This window comes from Cebus imitator, unplaced genomic scaffold (genome assembly GCF_001604975.1).
Source record: "Cebus imitator isolate Cc_AM_T3 unplaced genomic scaffold, Cebus_imitator-1.0 Scaffold162, whole genome shotgun sequence".
Classification (NCBI taxonomy): domain Eukaryota; kingdom Metazoa; phylum Chordata; class Mammalia; order Primates; family Cebidae; genus Cebus; species Cebus imitator.
This window is the reverse complement of record NW_016107477.1, coordinates 315,482-330,367: the sequence shown is the minus strand read 5'-3', so window position 1 is coordinate 330,367 and position 14,886 is coordinate 315,482. Positions and strand designations below refer to the sequence as shown.

At 37.9% G+C, this 14,886-nt stretch overlaps 1 protein-coding gene across 40 annotated transcripts in view; it reads left to right on the top strand.

Moving 5' to 3' along the window:
* The window catches only part of EPB41L3 (erythrocyte membrane protein band 4.1 like 3), a 243,717-nt gene that overhangs the window by 176,718 nt on the left and 52,113 nt on the right, over window positions 1–14,886 (top strand). For all 40 annotated transcript variants that reach the window (XM_037744012.1, XM_037744010.1, XM_037743998.1 and 37 more), the window contains exon 4: window positions 14,134–14,238. In XM_037744012.1, the coding sequence (XP_037599940.1) occupies window positions 14,134–14,238 (105 nt within the window). The remainder of the gene's footprint in view (window positions 1–14,133; window positions 14,239–14,886) is intronic.

The following is a 14,886-nucleotide window of genomic DNA, read 5'->3' as shown; positions in this document are numbered from 1 at the left end:
AAGCCAATGGATAGGATCCAGGTAGTTACAGTATCTAGGCAATATTTCAGAGCTGCGTATTTGTTGGCTTGTTTCTGAGATGGGGTCTTAGTTTGTTTCCAAGGCTATATTCCAGTTCCTGGGACCAAGCAATCCTCTTTCCTTAGCCTCTTGAGTCGTTGGGACTAAAGGCATGCTCTACCACGCCAGGATTCAGAGCTATATTTTAAAATATCGGAATTATGATGGGCATCTTCTCATGAGATGTGAGGGCTTGACAAAAACATAGTCACAAAAAGAATATCACCCTCCTTCTGCAAGGACATGGGTCATGGAAGTGCCCGAGGAGAAAATATACCTCAAAATTTGGATCTAGGCCATTTTAGAGACAAAGGGATACTCAAACAAGATCCCAAAACTGTACTTTATAGAGCATGACTTCAATCATTTTAACCCATAAAAACTTTAAAGCACTCATAGGACATTTAAGCTTGAGCAATGTAATTTTTTCTCTAGTCTTCAAGATAACCTCAAAGCAAAATTTGTGCCGAGATATGTCAATTAGTTCATTTCCCTTATGGGATTATTAACTGTTAGTCCATTAAATACAGTGACTGCTACAAAAATATCTACTTCAGTTTTAGAATGGTTTTTAGGTACAAGGCCAATTATACATTTAATAGTTAATGCTCCAATTGTTATTCACATGTTTGTTTCTGTAGTTAGAGAGGGGGAGAGAATATTTTTCCTAGTTTCCAGGAATTTAAAGTTTTAAAAAGAGAATCCAAGACACATCCCCATACCGTGCTCAGGACTGCCATCTACATTCATCAGATGACCACACCTACTAATCAGATGGTGTCCAGATGCAGGTGTGTTGATAAGTGGGCAATTCAAGTGGCCTAATGCTATTTAGCCAAGACGTGTGCTTAGAAACCATGATCCATCCTGTATTATTCTGTTTTGTGAAGGATGAAATGTGTATGAAATCAAAGTAATAGAGTAGAACCACAGTTTAAGACCACTTACTCCTTGGGGAAAACTTGAGAAGTTTATCAGGAAGTTAACCTTTATATAACATTTGAGGTAGAACTGTAAAAAACAGATTTTTCATTTGTGGAAATAAAGTATTCTCTTTTTATGAAAATGGGGGTAAAAATTCAATACTGCAGTTCTAGCCAGAGAAGCTTATACTCACATGGTAGAGAAATATAAACAAATTGGTCATGAACAAATTTCAAAGATTAGAGCAGTTATTCAAGGGTTTTAAATCAGGAAATGAACCCCAGATGCATTTATTTAGCTTGATTTTCTTTCATATTTAAAAATAAAAATGATTCTGCCCAATGCACGGCACTGTGGGAATACAGTGGTGAGTAGAAATGGCTTGCAGGAAGGCTACCCCAACCACGACTCAAATTCGAATACAAGCAGAAATAAAACTGCCCCCCTGGCAGTGGCAATGCAGGAGCTATAGAAATAGCTTCCCTGGGATTTAACCTAGTCCTGCAGTTCGCGGGTGGAATCCTGAGGAAGGGGTGCTTGAGTGGTGGAGAGAAGGGTGAGTCGGTAGAAGGTTCCAGGGCGTGGAGGTGTATGTGCAGTCTCCCACTGGCAGGAAAGAGCCGGGGAGAGAGAGGTGAGGTAGCAGGGAAGACACAGAGGCAGGCAGGCCTGGGAGGCCCCTGCAGGGTCTTCCCACAGTTAGGCCTTTTCTGCCGGTGTCCCAGAAGCATCTCTCACTACTGCATCTGATAGCTAAACCATGATCTTGTCATGTAGCTTTCTTCTCCCTGAGATCTATTGTTTTTTGTTTTTTTTTTTCTTTTTCAGTGGTAAAAACAGAAGTTAAAATAAATAATACAGTTTCAGGGATGGCCTCTTTAAATTTTCATTTCACTGCCTACTGTGCCATCCAAGATCACTTCTTCCACCAGATGAAAACAGGGAGAGCTGGTTTATTGGATCAGCAAGACTTCCATAAAAGCAGGGGAGCAGAGCTTCCAGCGTCCCTCTTCCTGAACCTTACTCAAGTTCAGCCCTGAGTGCAGATAAGCTCAAGGAAAGACAATTCCTTATCACAAGCAGAGAAAAAGCACTGCAGTCTAAACACATGTGTAATCTCTTACTTCTTGCTTAAATAGAATGTTTGCCATTTTCCTATAGATAAAAGAGCATTAGAGTTGCTCCTTCGGGGAAAAGGCTGTACCGATTTTGAAGCCATTGTGAGAGTTCAGTTTGCCTTATGGTTTCAGTTTTTATGTGATTGTTATTTACTACCATTTGCACATGCCGCTACTCACACGTTTTACAGATTGTAACCACAAAACTTACAGAAATAGTCATCTGAGATTCGGGAAGGAGGGGATCCTTGCAGTGAGCGCACCTCCCTGCTGCTCTAGCTTCTCTGTCTGCTGAGCCCAGAAGACAGGGTCTGCCTGGTCTGGTTCTCGAATTAGACCAGGCCTCCCATCTTCTTAGCAGGGTTCAGCAGCTTCCTCCCTAGCCCTGTCACAGGAGTGGGAACGGCTGGGCAAAGAGGATTACCACTGGCTTTCCGGGATTGTGGGTTCACGCAATATTAAGCCAGGATGCCCTGATAGAGCAGTGTTAGAAAACAATACTGACCTTTGACGTGTAGACCCAACTGTACCCCACAGTGGCTCAAACAGGGTATTACATGTACCAGAAACAAACAAAAAAAGTATACAGAAGCAAAACATTTAATGATTGAAAAGGTTTTTTTTTCCCCTATCTACTGGACTTTAGTCATCTAAAATATGATACGCTCAAATGCAGACAAGACTAAACTAAGCATCATTTACAGTGTGAGCATGTCCTGTGTTTTTTTTTTTAACCACTTACTTACATTTCATTACAGGTCTTACATGAATTACAAGATCATTTTAATTTAAAAACTTATGTTTAACTGGTAAGATGATAAATGGTTACATCTTTAAATATGCTGGTAGTTTATGTAAGCACCTTGATATTCTTTCTCTTTCTACTTATTCTCAGCCTTGCCCTACTAATATAGGCTAAAACAGTTGAAAAAATTTTAACAAAACTTAAAAAAAAAAGTTTTAAAAGTTGAAACAGTTGAAAAGGACACAGATTCACTTAGTACCTACTTTTTAAAGCAATGACAATGTTATTATGTTGTTTTGATTATCAATGCCTATTGAAAAGTGATAGTGCTACAAATTATACTCATTAAATTCATGTTACCGAAAGTGGCATTTTTATTGTCAATATTTGAATTGTATATAGCTCTTTATTTGATCAAATGAATTATAAATCACAATTCAAGTTTTGTTTGTTTGGGCTTTTTTGAGAATTCTTGCAAAAGACGTTAAGCACTTCCTCTCACAGGAGAACTTTCAAAGCTTCATTCAGAATTAAGCTAATGTGATTGCTTTACGTGATTCAAGTTTAAGTATGTGTCTGTTTCAAACATTCCTCCTTCTTAGACTTCCCTTTCTGCATTTGTTTTGCCCGCATTGGCTTAGTGACCTGAATCCTTAGCAGATTAACAGCAGGAAATGTTGTCTGACAGTTTGCTGCCAACATCTCATATGTGTGATGTGAAACTCTTTGCAAACATCAAGCCCAGTGTTTTTGCTAGCCAAGAAGAAGCATGCTTCACTGGAAAGCCATCATCTACCACAGCGCACGTCTCCAAGTGCAAAAGTTTCAAGTAGAGACTGAAATTACAACAGCAAATGAAGGCAGGAACCGATTGCGGTTGGTTAAAAAAGAAACCAGGTCTCTTTAAAGGAAGGTAGATTGGCTTAATATGTAGGAAGGTACTTTTGTCATATATGTGCTTGAAATGTTTGTGCACTGAATCTAAGTCAAAACATAGGTCAACTCTACTGCATGTGAACAGCCCACTCTAGTTTGGGCATTGCTATATGCAATATATATGATGATATTTCAGTATCTTATGTTTTGGGTTACAATGTGTAATAACAAAATGTGCCAGTATACCCAATATGTATTTAAAACCATTCTGTGAGGATATGTAAAGAAAAATTGAATGTATGCTCAGTTTACTAATATCAATATTATTTTTGAATAATTTCCAAGTTTTACCTATATGAAGAGAAGGGACATTTTTTTTTTCATAAGAGTAATGGTATGATTTGTTTTCTATGATTTTATTGTAGAATAAACAGTATTTTAATAGTACGTCAGTCTCTATTCCGAATTCAGCACTAGAAACCTTAAGTTTATCAGGTTCCTTATCAAAAAGCCCTAATAATAATCACCCACATTTATCGTTCAAGCTTCTATGAGTTAGGCAATGTACTTTCTAGTGTTTTATCTTAATATAACAATCCTATGCGTAAGTACCAGTATTATTTCCATTTTCTAAGGAAAGCAATGAAGCTCAGAGAGGTTTAAATAACTTGCTTAATATCACAGAGCTAATTAGTTGTAGAACCAGAGTCCAGCCTTGGGACTCTCTAATATACTGCACTTGAATAATGGGAAGATAAACTTGCAGTGTGTAGGAATATCCATCTTAAGTGTTTAAATAATGCCAGATGAATTCTTATCTCTAGATAATTTAAACCTGGAAATTAAACACACATTCACTATTTTGTTTGTAAACTAACCAAGACCAGGAAATAGTTTCATATTTCTATTTTAACAAGGGCTCCAGATCATTATGGCTAACTTAATTGAATAACAATGTGATAGAACAATTATTGACTGACTAATGAATGTTTGATAGAAGTTACCCTCATGGTTTTCTGAAGAGCTGATGGCTCATGAATTTAAAGAAAGGACTGACAATGTATGTGCCATCTAGAGAGAAGAAATGTGATCTCTGCCTCCCATGTCCGCCCTCTATGAGTATGCTGCCTGGGTCACATTTGGGATTAGTACACAGGCTGATCGATCCCATTAAGTCCTGCCTCATGAGAATGGATTCTGGCAGTAGTGGATGTGGATAATGGACTTTCCATGCTTATTAAACTTGGCATTGCATGTACACTTGAGACAGCCCAAAAAGGCAGGCTATGCACGTAGAGCAGCTGGTGCCTTATCTTTCTTCTTAGGGCTTCTCAGCTCCAGCTCTTTCTAGGGCTTTATGGACTCTGTTGTCCCAGATAAGACACCACCATCTTTTTTTCCTGGGTTTGACCATGGCCCTTTGGCATTTTCCAAGTATGGATTTTAAAAAACCCAACTCTCCACTGAAATTTCAAGGCAATGCTAGACTGCTTTTCTATCAAGAATCCATTAGAGAAAAAGAAATCCCAGGAAAGGTGACTTAGTGGCTTACGCAGAGTCCAGGTGTCTGATTTGGGCTCAAGCTCTGGCCCAGAGAGTTTGGTGAGCTCTTCAGAGGCTCCCATCCTTCAGGTAAGTAGTAGTGCAGTCATTTAGAAATAAAGACAAGTCCAAGTGACCTTTAAGCGTGAGGAAAATGAAAAGGCATTCACTGAGGAAAAACGCAATTAGGGCAGGAAGCATGGTGGGGAAGGATGGCATTTTGTTAGATTTATCCAAAATAATGTGAGGAGAAATTCTTTTGTGAAATTCCTGTCAGTAGTACTTCTTAGACACATAGATCGAATGGCTGCTATGTTCAGGACACTGTATCAGGGCAGTAAAAAGGGCGAGCAGATTCCCATCCTCAGAGAGCAGAAATATGAGTTCACAAAATACTACCCTCATGAAAGAATATAACTTCCAAAAGAAAATCAGGGGTCTATTTGAGGAAGATAGGTGATGGAGAAAATTAAGTACTTACGGCATAGACAGCCCCTCAAATGAGGATAAAGAAGCATCAGTTTTGCTGGGAATTTCCGATATCATAGCTCTCCATATTTTCTTGTATTAACATGAGTGGGTTAGAGCTTAAGCCTGCATAGGCAGGAGGCTTTTTTATTTTCATTTTTCAAAGCTATCGTCTAAAGAAATAACATGCATGCCTCCTGAAGAGCCTTGCCAAAGCACACACCTTCTGATGCAGGAGCCTCATTCCTTCCTGCACAGCAGGGACTGCTGATTAGCTCCAGTTCTCAAGCAAAACAACTTGCTCTCCTCATTCTCTTCATGATTGTACGGCTTTGGATAGATAACTATACCCTGTCTTCTAAGGCTAAAAGATGGTTTTTGACTTGACAGATTTCTCTAATTTCAGCTGTGCCAGAAGAGGGCTTCACTCAGGCTGATTTATAGCTTTGTAAGACTGAAGGAAAAAAACCAAACCCATTTTATTGTAGAACACATTTTATTGTAGTCTGGTGCTGAGACTTGGCACGATTTGTGTCTTCCTGCTTTTGCACTCATTGTCTTAGGCACACATTAAGAGATGATTTATAGGGAGTTGGGGATGGAGGCAATGCCCATTTTAGAGAAAGCAGTGCCAAGGCGAGCTGTCCTTCCTGGGTTCAGTGCCAGGTGTTTGTACCGATCAGTCACCCCAGTCACCTGCTCGGGAAGATTTAATTGGTGACCTTGGGTGATGCTAGAGAGCCAAACTCATTATCTTGAAAATGAATACAGGGAAAGAGACAATGGAAACAATAGTCCCAATACCTGGAAGATGTGAATGCTCCTGCTGTATTAGAAAAGAGAAGATCAAGACATTTCTTAACTTACTAGGGGTCATTATTTAGTAATGTAGCAAAATCTTGAGTAAAAGTGCATTTTAACTATAAAATCATTTAAAAAGTGTCTCCCTGTTTAAAAAAAAAAACACAACAAATTTCAAAACGTTTGTTTTTCTTATATACATAACTGTAAATGAAAATTAGTGTTTTTGTGTTTCCAGAGTTTAGTGGTTTATTATCATTTTATTTTAGCATTTGGCTGGTTTATCATTTCCTGAGAACTTTAATTTTTCAAGAAAATGTGTTGGAATGAATGTCTTCAGATTTTAAGCCTTGGGCAGCATAGAAAGACCCCATCTCTAGGGAAGAATTTTTAAAAGATTTCCTGGAAATGATGCCGCATGCCATTATGCTAACTGGGAGACTGGGGTGGGAGGATTGCTTGAGCCCAGGAGGTCGAGGCTGCAGTGAGTTATGATCTCACCACTGCACTCCTGGGTGACAGAGTGAAACCCTTCCTCTTTAAGAAAAAAAAAAAAGGATTTTAAGCACTTATGTCTGTGTAAATGAATTTTGCTGTAATGCAAATATGAATATTGGCCTAGACTAAATCTGAAAAAGCTACATACTTCCTTGTAAAAAAGTAAAATGTCTTTAGAGTCCTCCTATTTAAAAATTTGTGGCTTGCAATTATATTTTAATTTAAAGTGACCTTTCAACCATACCAGCATGACTTACCTGGGAATCTTTAAAAAAATGCAGATGCCAGCCAGCTGTGGTGGCTCACGCCTATAACTCAGCACTTTGGGAGGCTGAGGTGGGTGGATCACTTGAAGTTAGGAGTTCAAGTGACCATGTCTTACCTAAAAGTTTAGAAACCATGTCTCTACTAAAAATACAAAAATTAGCTAGGCATGGTGGCAGGCAGGTGTAATCTCAGCTATTCAGGAGGCTGAAGCAGGAGAATCACTTGAACCCAGGAGGCAGAGGTTGCAGTGAGCTGAGATCACACGACTATATTCCAGCCTGGGTAACAGAGTGAGACTCTGTCAAAACAAAACAAAAAGCAGATGCCTTGGCCCAACTGCAGAAATTCTGATTTAATTGACCTGAGGTTGGGGCCTGGACATTGACATGTTTTAACTGCTCCCAGTATCCACTGTTGAAAGTATCCAGTATCCACCATTGAAAGACACTAGTTTAAAACATTGCTTCTGTGTCATTGGTTATGGCATGCTTATGAGAAAAATATTTTTGTAAAGTTTCAGCAAGTTACTGTTTTAATCTCTTAATGGTATTTTACGAAAAAAAGGCCCTGTGAAAGATGGCACGCAGGAGGCCCAATGCCATTGCAAATGTCTTTACGGTCAGGGATACGAAGTGAGTGCGCAGACACACAGCTGGGATGTAAGGCAGAATATAGAAAGTGCTGCCATAAAGTGCTACAAAGTCCAAGGGAGAGAGAAATCACATATGTCTGGGAAGACAGGAAATGCTTCAGAGAGTTGGCACTGGAGAAACCTCTTGAAGGATGAGAAGGACTTAACAGGCAAAGCAGAACATGTGGGATATTGAGAGCTTCATTACGGGTAATGCCTGAGATGGATTGAAGCACATCAGAGCTGTTTAACTCCATGAGTTCATCATGATAGTATGAAGCCAAGAGATCTAATTGGTAACTTTGGGTGATGCTAGGGAGCCAACTCATTATCTTGAAAATGGATAAAGAGAAAGAAACAAGCATTTATCTTCATTTTCATCATTAAACGGTATCACTGGGTAAACAAATAGTTTTGATAAAGAGAAATACCTCTTTATAAATATGCTTCAGCTAATGCATGAAGAAGGAATGATTCACATTAGAATATCACCATTTTGCAATCTGGAATGAATGATGTAGGGCAATGATTGTCAGTGACTGCTGATATCACACATGTAAAAAAAAAAAAATCAAGCAGTCGCATAATGACTCCTGATGAAGTATCTTTTATGAAAAACAAACCAGAACGTGAGTAAGCTTCTAGATGTAACTCACAGTTTAGGGGCAATTCAGGAGACTGGGAGAGCTGGTTACATTACACTGTAAAGATGCAAACAGCAGAATCTACACTGAGAGAACTCTACAGGCAAATGACCTAGTTTCTTAGGCAAGTTCATTTCAAGGGGGAAGCCAAGATAAGTGGAGAATTTTCAGGTTAAGTTTTCAATTTTCTAAAATGTTGACTCAATGAAAATTTTAAGTTTGTATTTACTCATGATAAAAGTAAAATCATTTGGTGATTAACTTTTTTACTTTTACTAAACTTTTGAAATAATTATTAACAATTTAAGAATGCTTTTTGTCAGTCTTTCTCTTTTTAATTAGTAAACTTTTTTTTTTTTGGAGCAATTTTAGGTTTATAGAAAAACTTGAACAGAAAGCACAGAGTTCCCATATAACCCCCCACACTCTTCCCCTCACCTCCCAGTTTCCCCTATTTTTAATTTTTGCTATTTCTTACAGGAAGGATCCCTACTTTTAACATTTTGCATTAGTGCAGCACATTTGTTACAACTGATGAGCCAATATTGACACATTGTTGACTAAAGTTCATAGTTTACATTAGAGTTTATTCTTTGTGCTCTATATCCTGTGGGTTTTGACAAATATAGAATGTCATCTGTCCACCATTACATTCTCATACAGATAATGGACAGTTTCACTGTCCCCAAAATTCCCTGTTGGCCACCTATTTATCCCTCCCTACTCCCAAACCCCTGGCAACCACTGGTCGTTTTGCCAACCCCTTACTTAGTTTTGCCTTTTCCAGGATGGTATGTACAATAGTCCCCCCCCCCACTATTATCTGCAGTCTCACTTCTGGAAACAGATGAGTTTCATACAATAAGGTATTTTGAGGGAGAGAGAGAGACCGCATTCACATAAGCTTTATTACAGTATATTTTTTAATTATTCTGTCTTACTACTGTGATTTTTAATCTCTTACTGTGCCTATTTTATACATTAAACTTTATCATAAGTATATCTGTATAGGAAGAAACAAAATATATAGCGTTTGGTACTGTCTGTAGTTCTAGGTATCTGCTAGGGGCCTTGGAACATAAAATCCCATGGATAACGGGGGACTACCATAGTTGGAATCATACAGTATGCATCCTTTTCAGATGAACTTCTTTCACCTAGTAGTATGCATTTAATGTTCTTTCATATCTTAATAGCTTATTTTTTCTTTTATCAATGAACATTATTTCATCTGGATGCACCACAGTTTGTGTCTTCATTCGCATAAAGAAGGACTTCTTGGTTGCTTCCAAGGTTTGGCAGTTATGAATAAAGATGTTATAAACATTTGTGTACAAGTTTTTGAGTGAACATAAGTTTTCAACTCATTTGGATAGATACCAAGGAGCATGATTGGTGAATACTTCAAGAATAGGTTTAGTTTTGTAAAAAACTGCCAAACTGTCTTCCAGAATTGCTCTACCATTTTGCATTCTCATCAACGATGAATAAGAAGAGTTCCTGTCGCTCCACATCCTCATCAGCACTTGGTGTTTTTATTGTTCTGGATTTTAGCCGTTCTAACATATGTGTGGTGGTTTCTCACTGTTGTTTTGATTTGCAGTTCTCTAATGACAGAGAGTGTGGAACATCTTTTCATATGCTTATTTGCTATCTGTGTATCTTCTTCGGTAAGGTGTCAGTTCAAATATTTTGCCCGTTTTTAAATTGGGTTGTTTTCTTGTTGTGCTTTAAGAGTTCTTTGTATATCTTGGATACCAGTTCTTTATCAGATATGTGTTTTGCAAATATTTTCAGCCAGCTCTGGCTTGACTTTTCATTCTCTTTAAGTTCTTTTTTGACAGACTTCTCCCAACACCAACAATTTCATGAATCAATTTGGACATTTTTTTAATTAAAGAAAAAATTCAAACAGTTATGAAACTTGTTTAAGTTGCTTGGAGATGTGCCATGTTTTAGGACATTTCATTTAAAGCTTTCCTGATTGTTGGACTGCAGTATGTCCATTTACTCTATCAGACACAGAAATGCAATTTGTCAGGGGAACTCCAAAGAAGGCAAGCCACCTTTAGTTTGTTACTCTGGGAAACTAAAGTCACGCTTTGGAGATGATATCATGCTGAATAGTATAAGCAAACTGTAAATGCCTTTGAGTCAGAGATGACTTAACCAGTCACAAAGAACTATAAGATTAAAATCTTAGTCTTTTCTGATTAGGTAAACTATCCATTAGTTTAGAATGCCTCTATCCATTTTATAAAAATTTACTCAGTTTTTGACTCATAGTGTAGCATATAACCACACACAATGATAGTAAGATACCTAGACTTGATCAGTTAATGAACAACATGTCTTTGGGAACAAAGCATAATTTCAACAAAATTTCCAGTCTTATTGATTGTTGATATTTAGTCGTATAGTAAGCATTATTACCTGCAGGTACATGTAGGTATCAACAAGTACAAATAGCTGACTTGAAAAGTTGAATAATATACTAGAAAGAAAAAATCTTCTGGGTTAGAAGAATCAAGACATTTTTAGAGTTGAGAGAGAAGGGATCCAGTCCAGGGCTGCAAAATAAACTTCATGTCATGTCCCACCTCCATCCATTGGCAGCAGCTTTCTCTCATCACGATGTGCAGAAGGGTGCTGATGCTCCATCTGGGTGCAATGGATGAGAGAGCCTCAATCCATTAGTGGTTTGCAAAGGGAGGCCCAGGTAGAGCCTCAAGCCCATAAACATCTTGCTCAGTAGAATCTTACATCCCCGCTCAAGGATGAGAAAATGGAGGCCCAAATAACTTAAAAGCCTTTTCGTAAGTCACCCAGCTGGCTGGTGGCCATGCTGATGTTTACCAGGTAAGAATTTCATTGCTTCCATCCCGTGATACAACCATCTACAGTTGATACCCAGACAACTGGTCTCAGCTCTAAGGGCTTGAAAAAATAAATCTCCATTGTGGACTAATAGTCATTGTATTTAAAACTGTGTTTAAAATATTCAGTAAGAAAAGATCTGGTCTATTCAAAAGAAAGGTGGGACTCATTAATAGAAATCAGATTTCAAGGAACCAGAAAAGTGAGTGCAAGGTAGCATAACAGTGTGTGCTTGAACTAAGCCATGCCACCTGTTAGACAAAGGAAACAACACAGCAGCCTGGAGGTGGCACATTGAAAAGATGGTCAGGGCAGCCTGCAACATATTCTGAAACGATTCCTCTGTTGATGACTGGCTGTGGTCTCTTGGGTCAGAGAATATAGGCGTAGGGTCAAGTGAAGCCTTGTACAGAAAAGTTTTTGTATTTGCATTTGTTTTGTTTTTTTTTATTTACTCATTGAGAAAGTATTTGCCAGACACTGATGTGTATTTTTCTATGCTGTGTGTATGTAAGTAAAAAAAGAAGAAAGTGGTGTAGCTAAAGCAATTAGATGGTAAGCAGCAGGCATTTCATATCTAAAAAGTGGGACATGTTAATTATAAAGCTACTTCTTGGTGCTACCAGGAGCTGGATATGTGCTCCTGTAGAAACGTGCATAATAATCTGTTCTACGTTAGTTATTCTACCGTTTATCAGCCACCAGGCCATAATAATAGCAGACATCTATGGAATGCTTAATATATGCCACCACTGGACCACGTTGGAATACATGATTTTATTTTAGTGTCAGCTATTCCAAAGAAGTAAGTAGTGTCATTTTACATAGCTGCAAGGGACATCCTGAAGATTCAAGCCCAGGTTTACCCGATTCTAAAGCCATTTCCCAGGTCATCATGTAAGACTGCCTCTCTCACCCAACTGCTTTGAACCTCCCTTCTTATCTGTGAACTGGAGATTATACCAGTTAGAAGCATCAGAAGAACCAATTTTTATGAAAACTTCATAATTTATAAAGCATTATTCAATGATAATATGCTGTTATTTATAAATAAATGATTTAAGCCAGCAAGCAGGTACTTCATTGTTGTAATATTTATTTATAGCCAATGAGCAATGTTATTATGTAGTTTTTCTAACAAGTAATTTATTTTCATAACACTTTATGGAACTGTTTTTTCCAAATACATCATCGATTATTTAGCTAGCTACAATTTAGGCCTTACTTTTCTATCATAAATTTGCCTTTTCTCCTAAATAGTCATGCTTGAGGGGACTGAGTAATTGCTTTCAGCATAATTACAGCTGCACAGTAACACAACACACCACTTACAGGTCTTTTGAATGCTTATTATTTTGGCATAAACATAGTTGATCAATTTCATATTTCTCATTGCTGTTATATTAAATCTTAAAGACAAATATGCCTAATGTATTAGATGGAAAATGTTAGTACCATACAAACAAAAAACTGGTTTCATTTATTTGTTGCCAGTTAATTCATCACAGACCTCATGACTATGTTTAAAGGCCTTTGAAGGATTAGATTAAAAAATGATACATCACAATAAATTAAGCTGATGAATTATTTTCCAAATGACTACGTTTTTTTTTCTCCAGATGCCTCCTTGATGGTCAGAAATATAGCTCATATATCTTTATTTTGTATTTATATATAATAAGTATTCTTAATGTTTTGTTATGTTTAATAAGGATTTGCTCTCAAAAAATTTAAGAGAAAAACTGTTCAAAACTGAAATTTGTGACAAAAGAAAAAACAAAAATAATTAAATTTGTTTAATGTTTTTTTAGAAAGTGGTCCTTAGAATTTCTATGTAAGGATTTGGGATAGAAAGTCTAAGTGAGAGTCTGCCTAAGACAAAGGAGCAGAGTTAATTCTTCTCAGAGTCACAAATTTTATCACATAGAGCTACGGTCCCCAACCTTTTTGACACCAGGGACCAGTTTCATGGAAGACAATTTTTTCCCATGGACTGGGATGGAGAATGGTTTTGGGATGACACTGATCCACCTCAGATCATGAGGCATTAGATTCTCATAGGGAGCATGCAACCTAGATCCCTCGCATGCACAGTTCACAATAGGGTTCTTGTTCCTGTGAGAATCAAACTCTGCCACTGATGTGACATGAGGCGGAGCTCAGGACGTAATGCTTGCTAGCCTGCCACTCACCTCCTGCTGTGCACCCCTGTTCCTAACAGACCATGGACCAGTACCCGTCCACAGCCAGGGGGTTGAGGACCTCTGATATAGAGAATTGAGTTAGGGCGCTCTGCAGTATGGCTTTTGTTAGTTTGATGTATGTTCTTTCACAGTCAAGATTTTTCTATTTCACGTATTTAGGCTTCCAAGCATCACATTATTTTCCCCAATTGCTTCTATTTAGAAATCACGCACTGGTCACCTGTACATACTAAGTACCTACATCTTGATACTTTGTTTTCGTTTATTTGTAGGGGTGGGTGGGCTTTTGTAGGTTGAACCCCCCCCCCTTTTTTAGGCCCTTTTTCCACTTAAACAGGAGATGACAGTGTGCTCACGCTCATTGATCACTCACTGAAGTTACACCATGCAATGTTTTAAATATTCCATGGTTTTATCTATGGCAATTGGGAGAACTTTCTTTGTGTGTTGACTTGCTTTTCTGTTCTGTTTCCTGTAGAAACGCTCCAGAGGACAAGTGCTGTTTGATAAAGTATGTGAACACTTGAACTTGCTAGAGAAAGACTACTTTGGGCTTACGTATCGAGATGCTGAAAACCAGAAGGTGAGTGATCAAAAGCAGTGCAAAATAAGATGACTTGAACTGCTCATTTCTGCTGGCAAATGAACTGAGACTGAATGGGTGGATCACCTTCTTCACCTCCCTTCATACTCCCACATTTTCTACTTTGAGTCTGTAAATGCTGTTAATCATCTATTTCTCGATAAAGGAGATCACTGGCAGCTTCCTTTAATCTTGAATATTCTGTTAACAGTAAATGAACTCTTGTTTTTCATGCTTGAGTTATTTGTGGTTTCTAGAAATCATTTTATGTAGTGCCTTTTCGATGGGGTAATGTATTTCAGTAGATTATTTGAACCAATGAAAATCAATTGATATTTATGTAAAAATCATGTTCATATCCCAAAATTCTATGAAGCTGTTATGGTTGTAACCCATAAACTGTCAGGGAAGTTTATTATTGGTGCTGCCCTATTTTTCATTCATCTTTTTATGCTTTCATATTGTTTCTGAATCAGAATATGAGGTGGATTGTACACTGACCTGACACTTGTCTGATGTGTTTAGTAGATGTTTTATGCAATACCTCTGTAGACTCTGTTCAGGGCTGTATCTCCTTAATCCCCACAACTACCTGAGAAATACAGAAAAAGAAATCATTTCCATTGCACTGATATGAGAAGCTGAGTC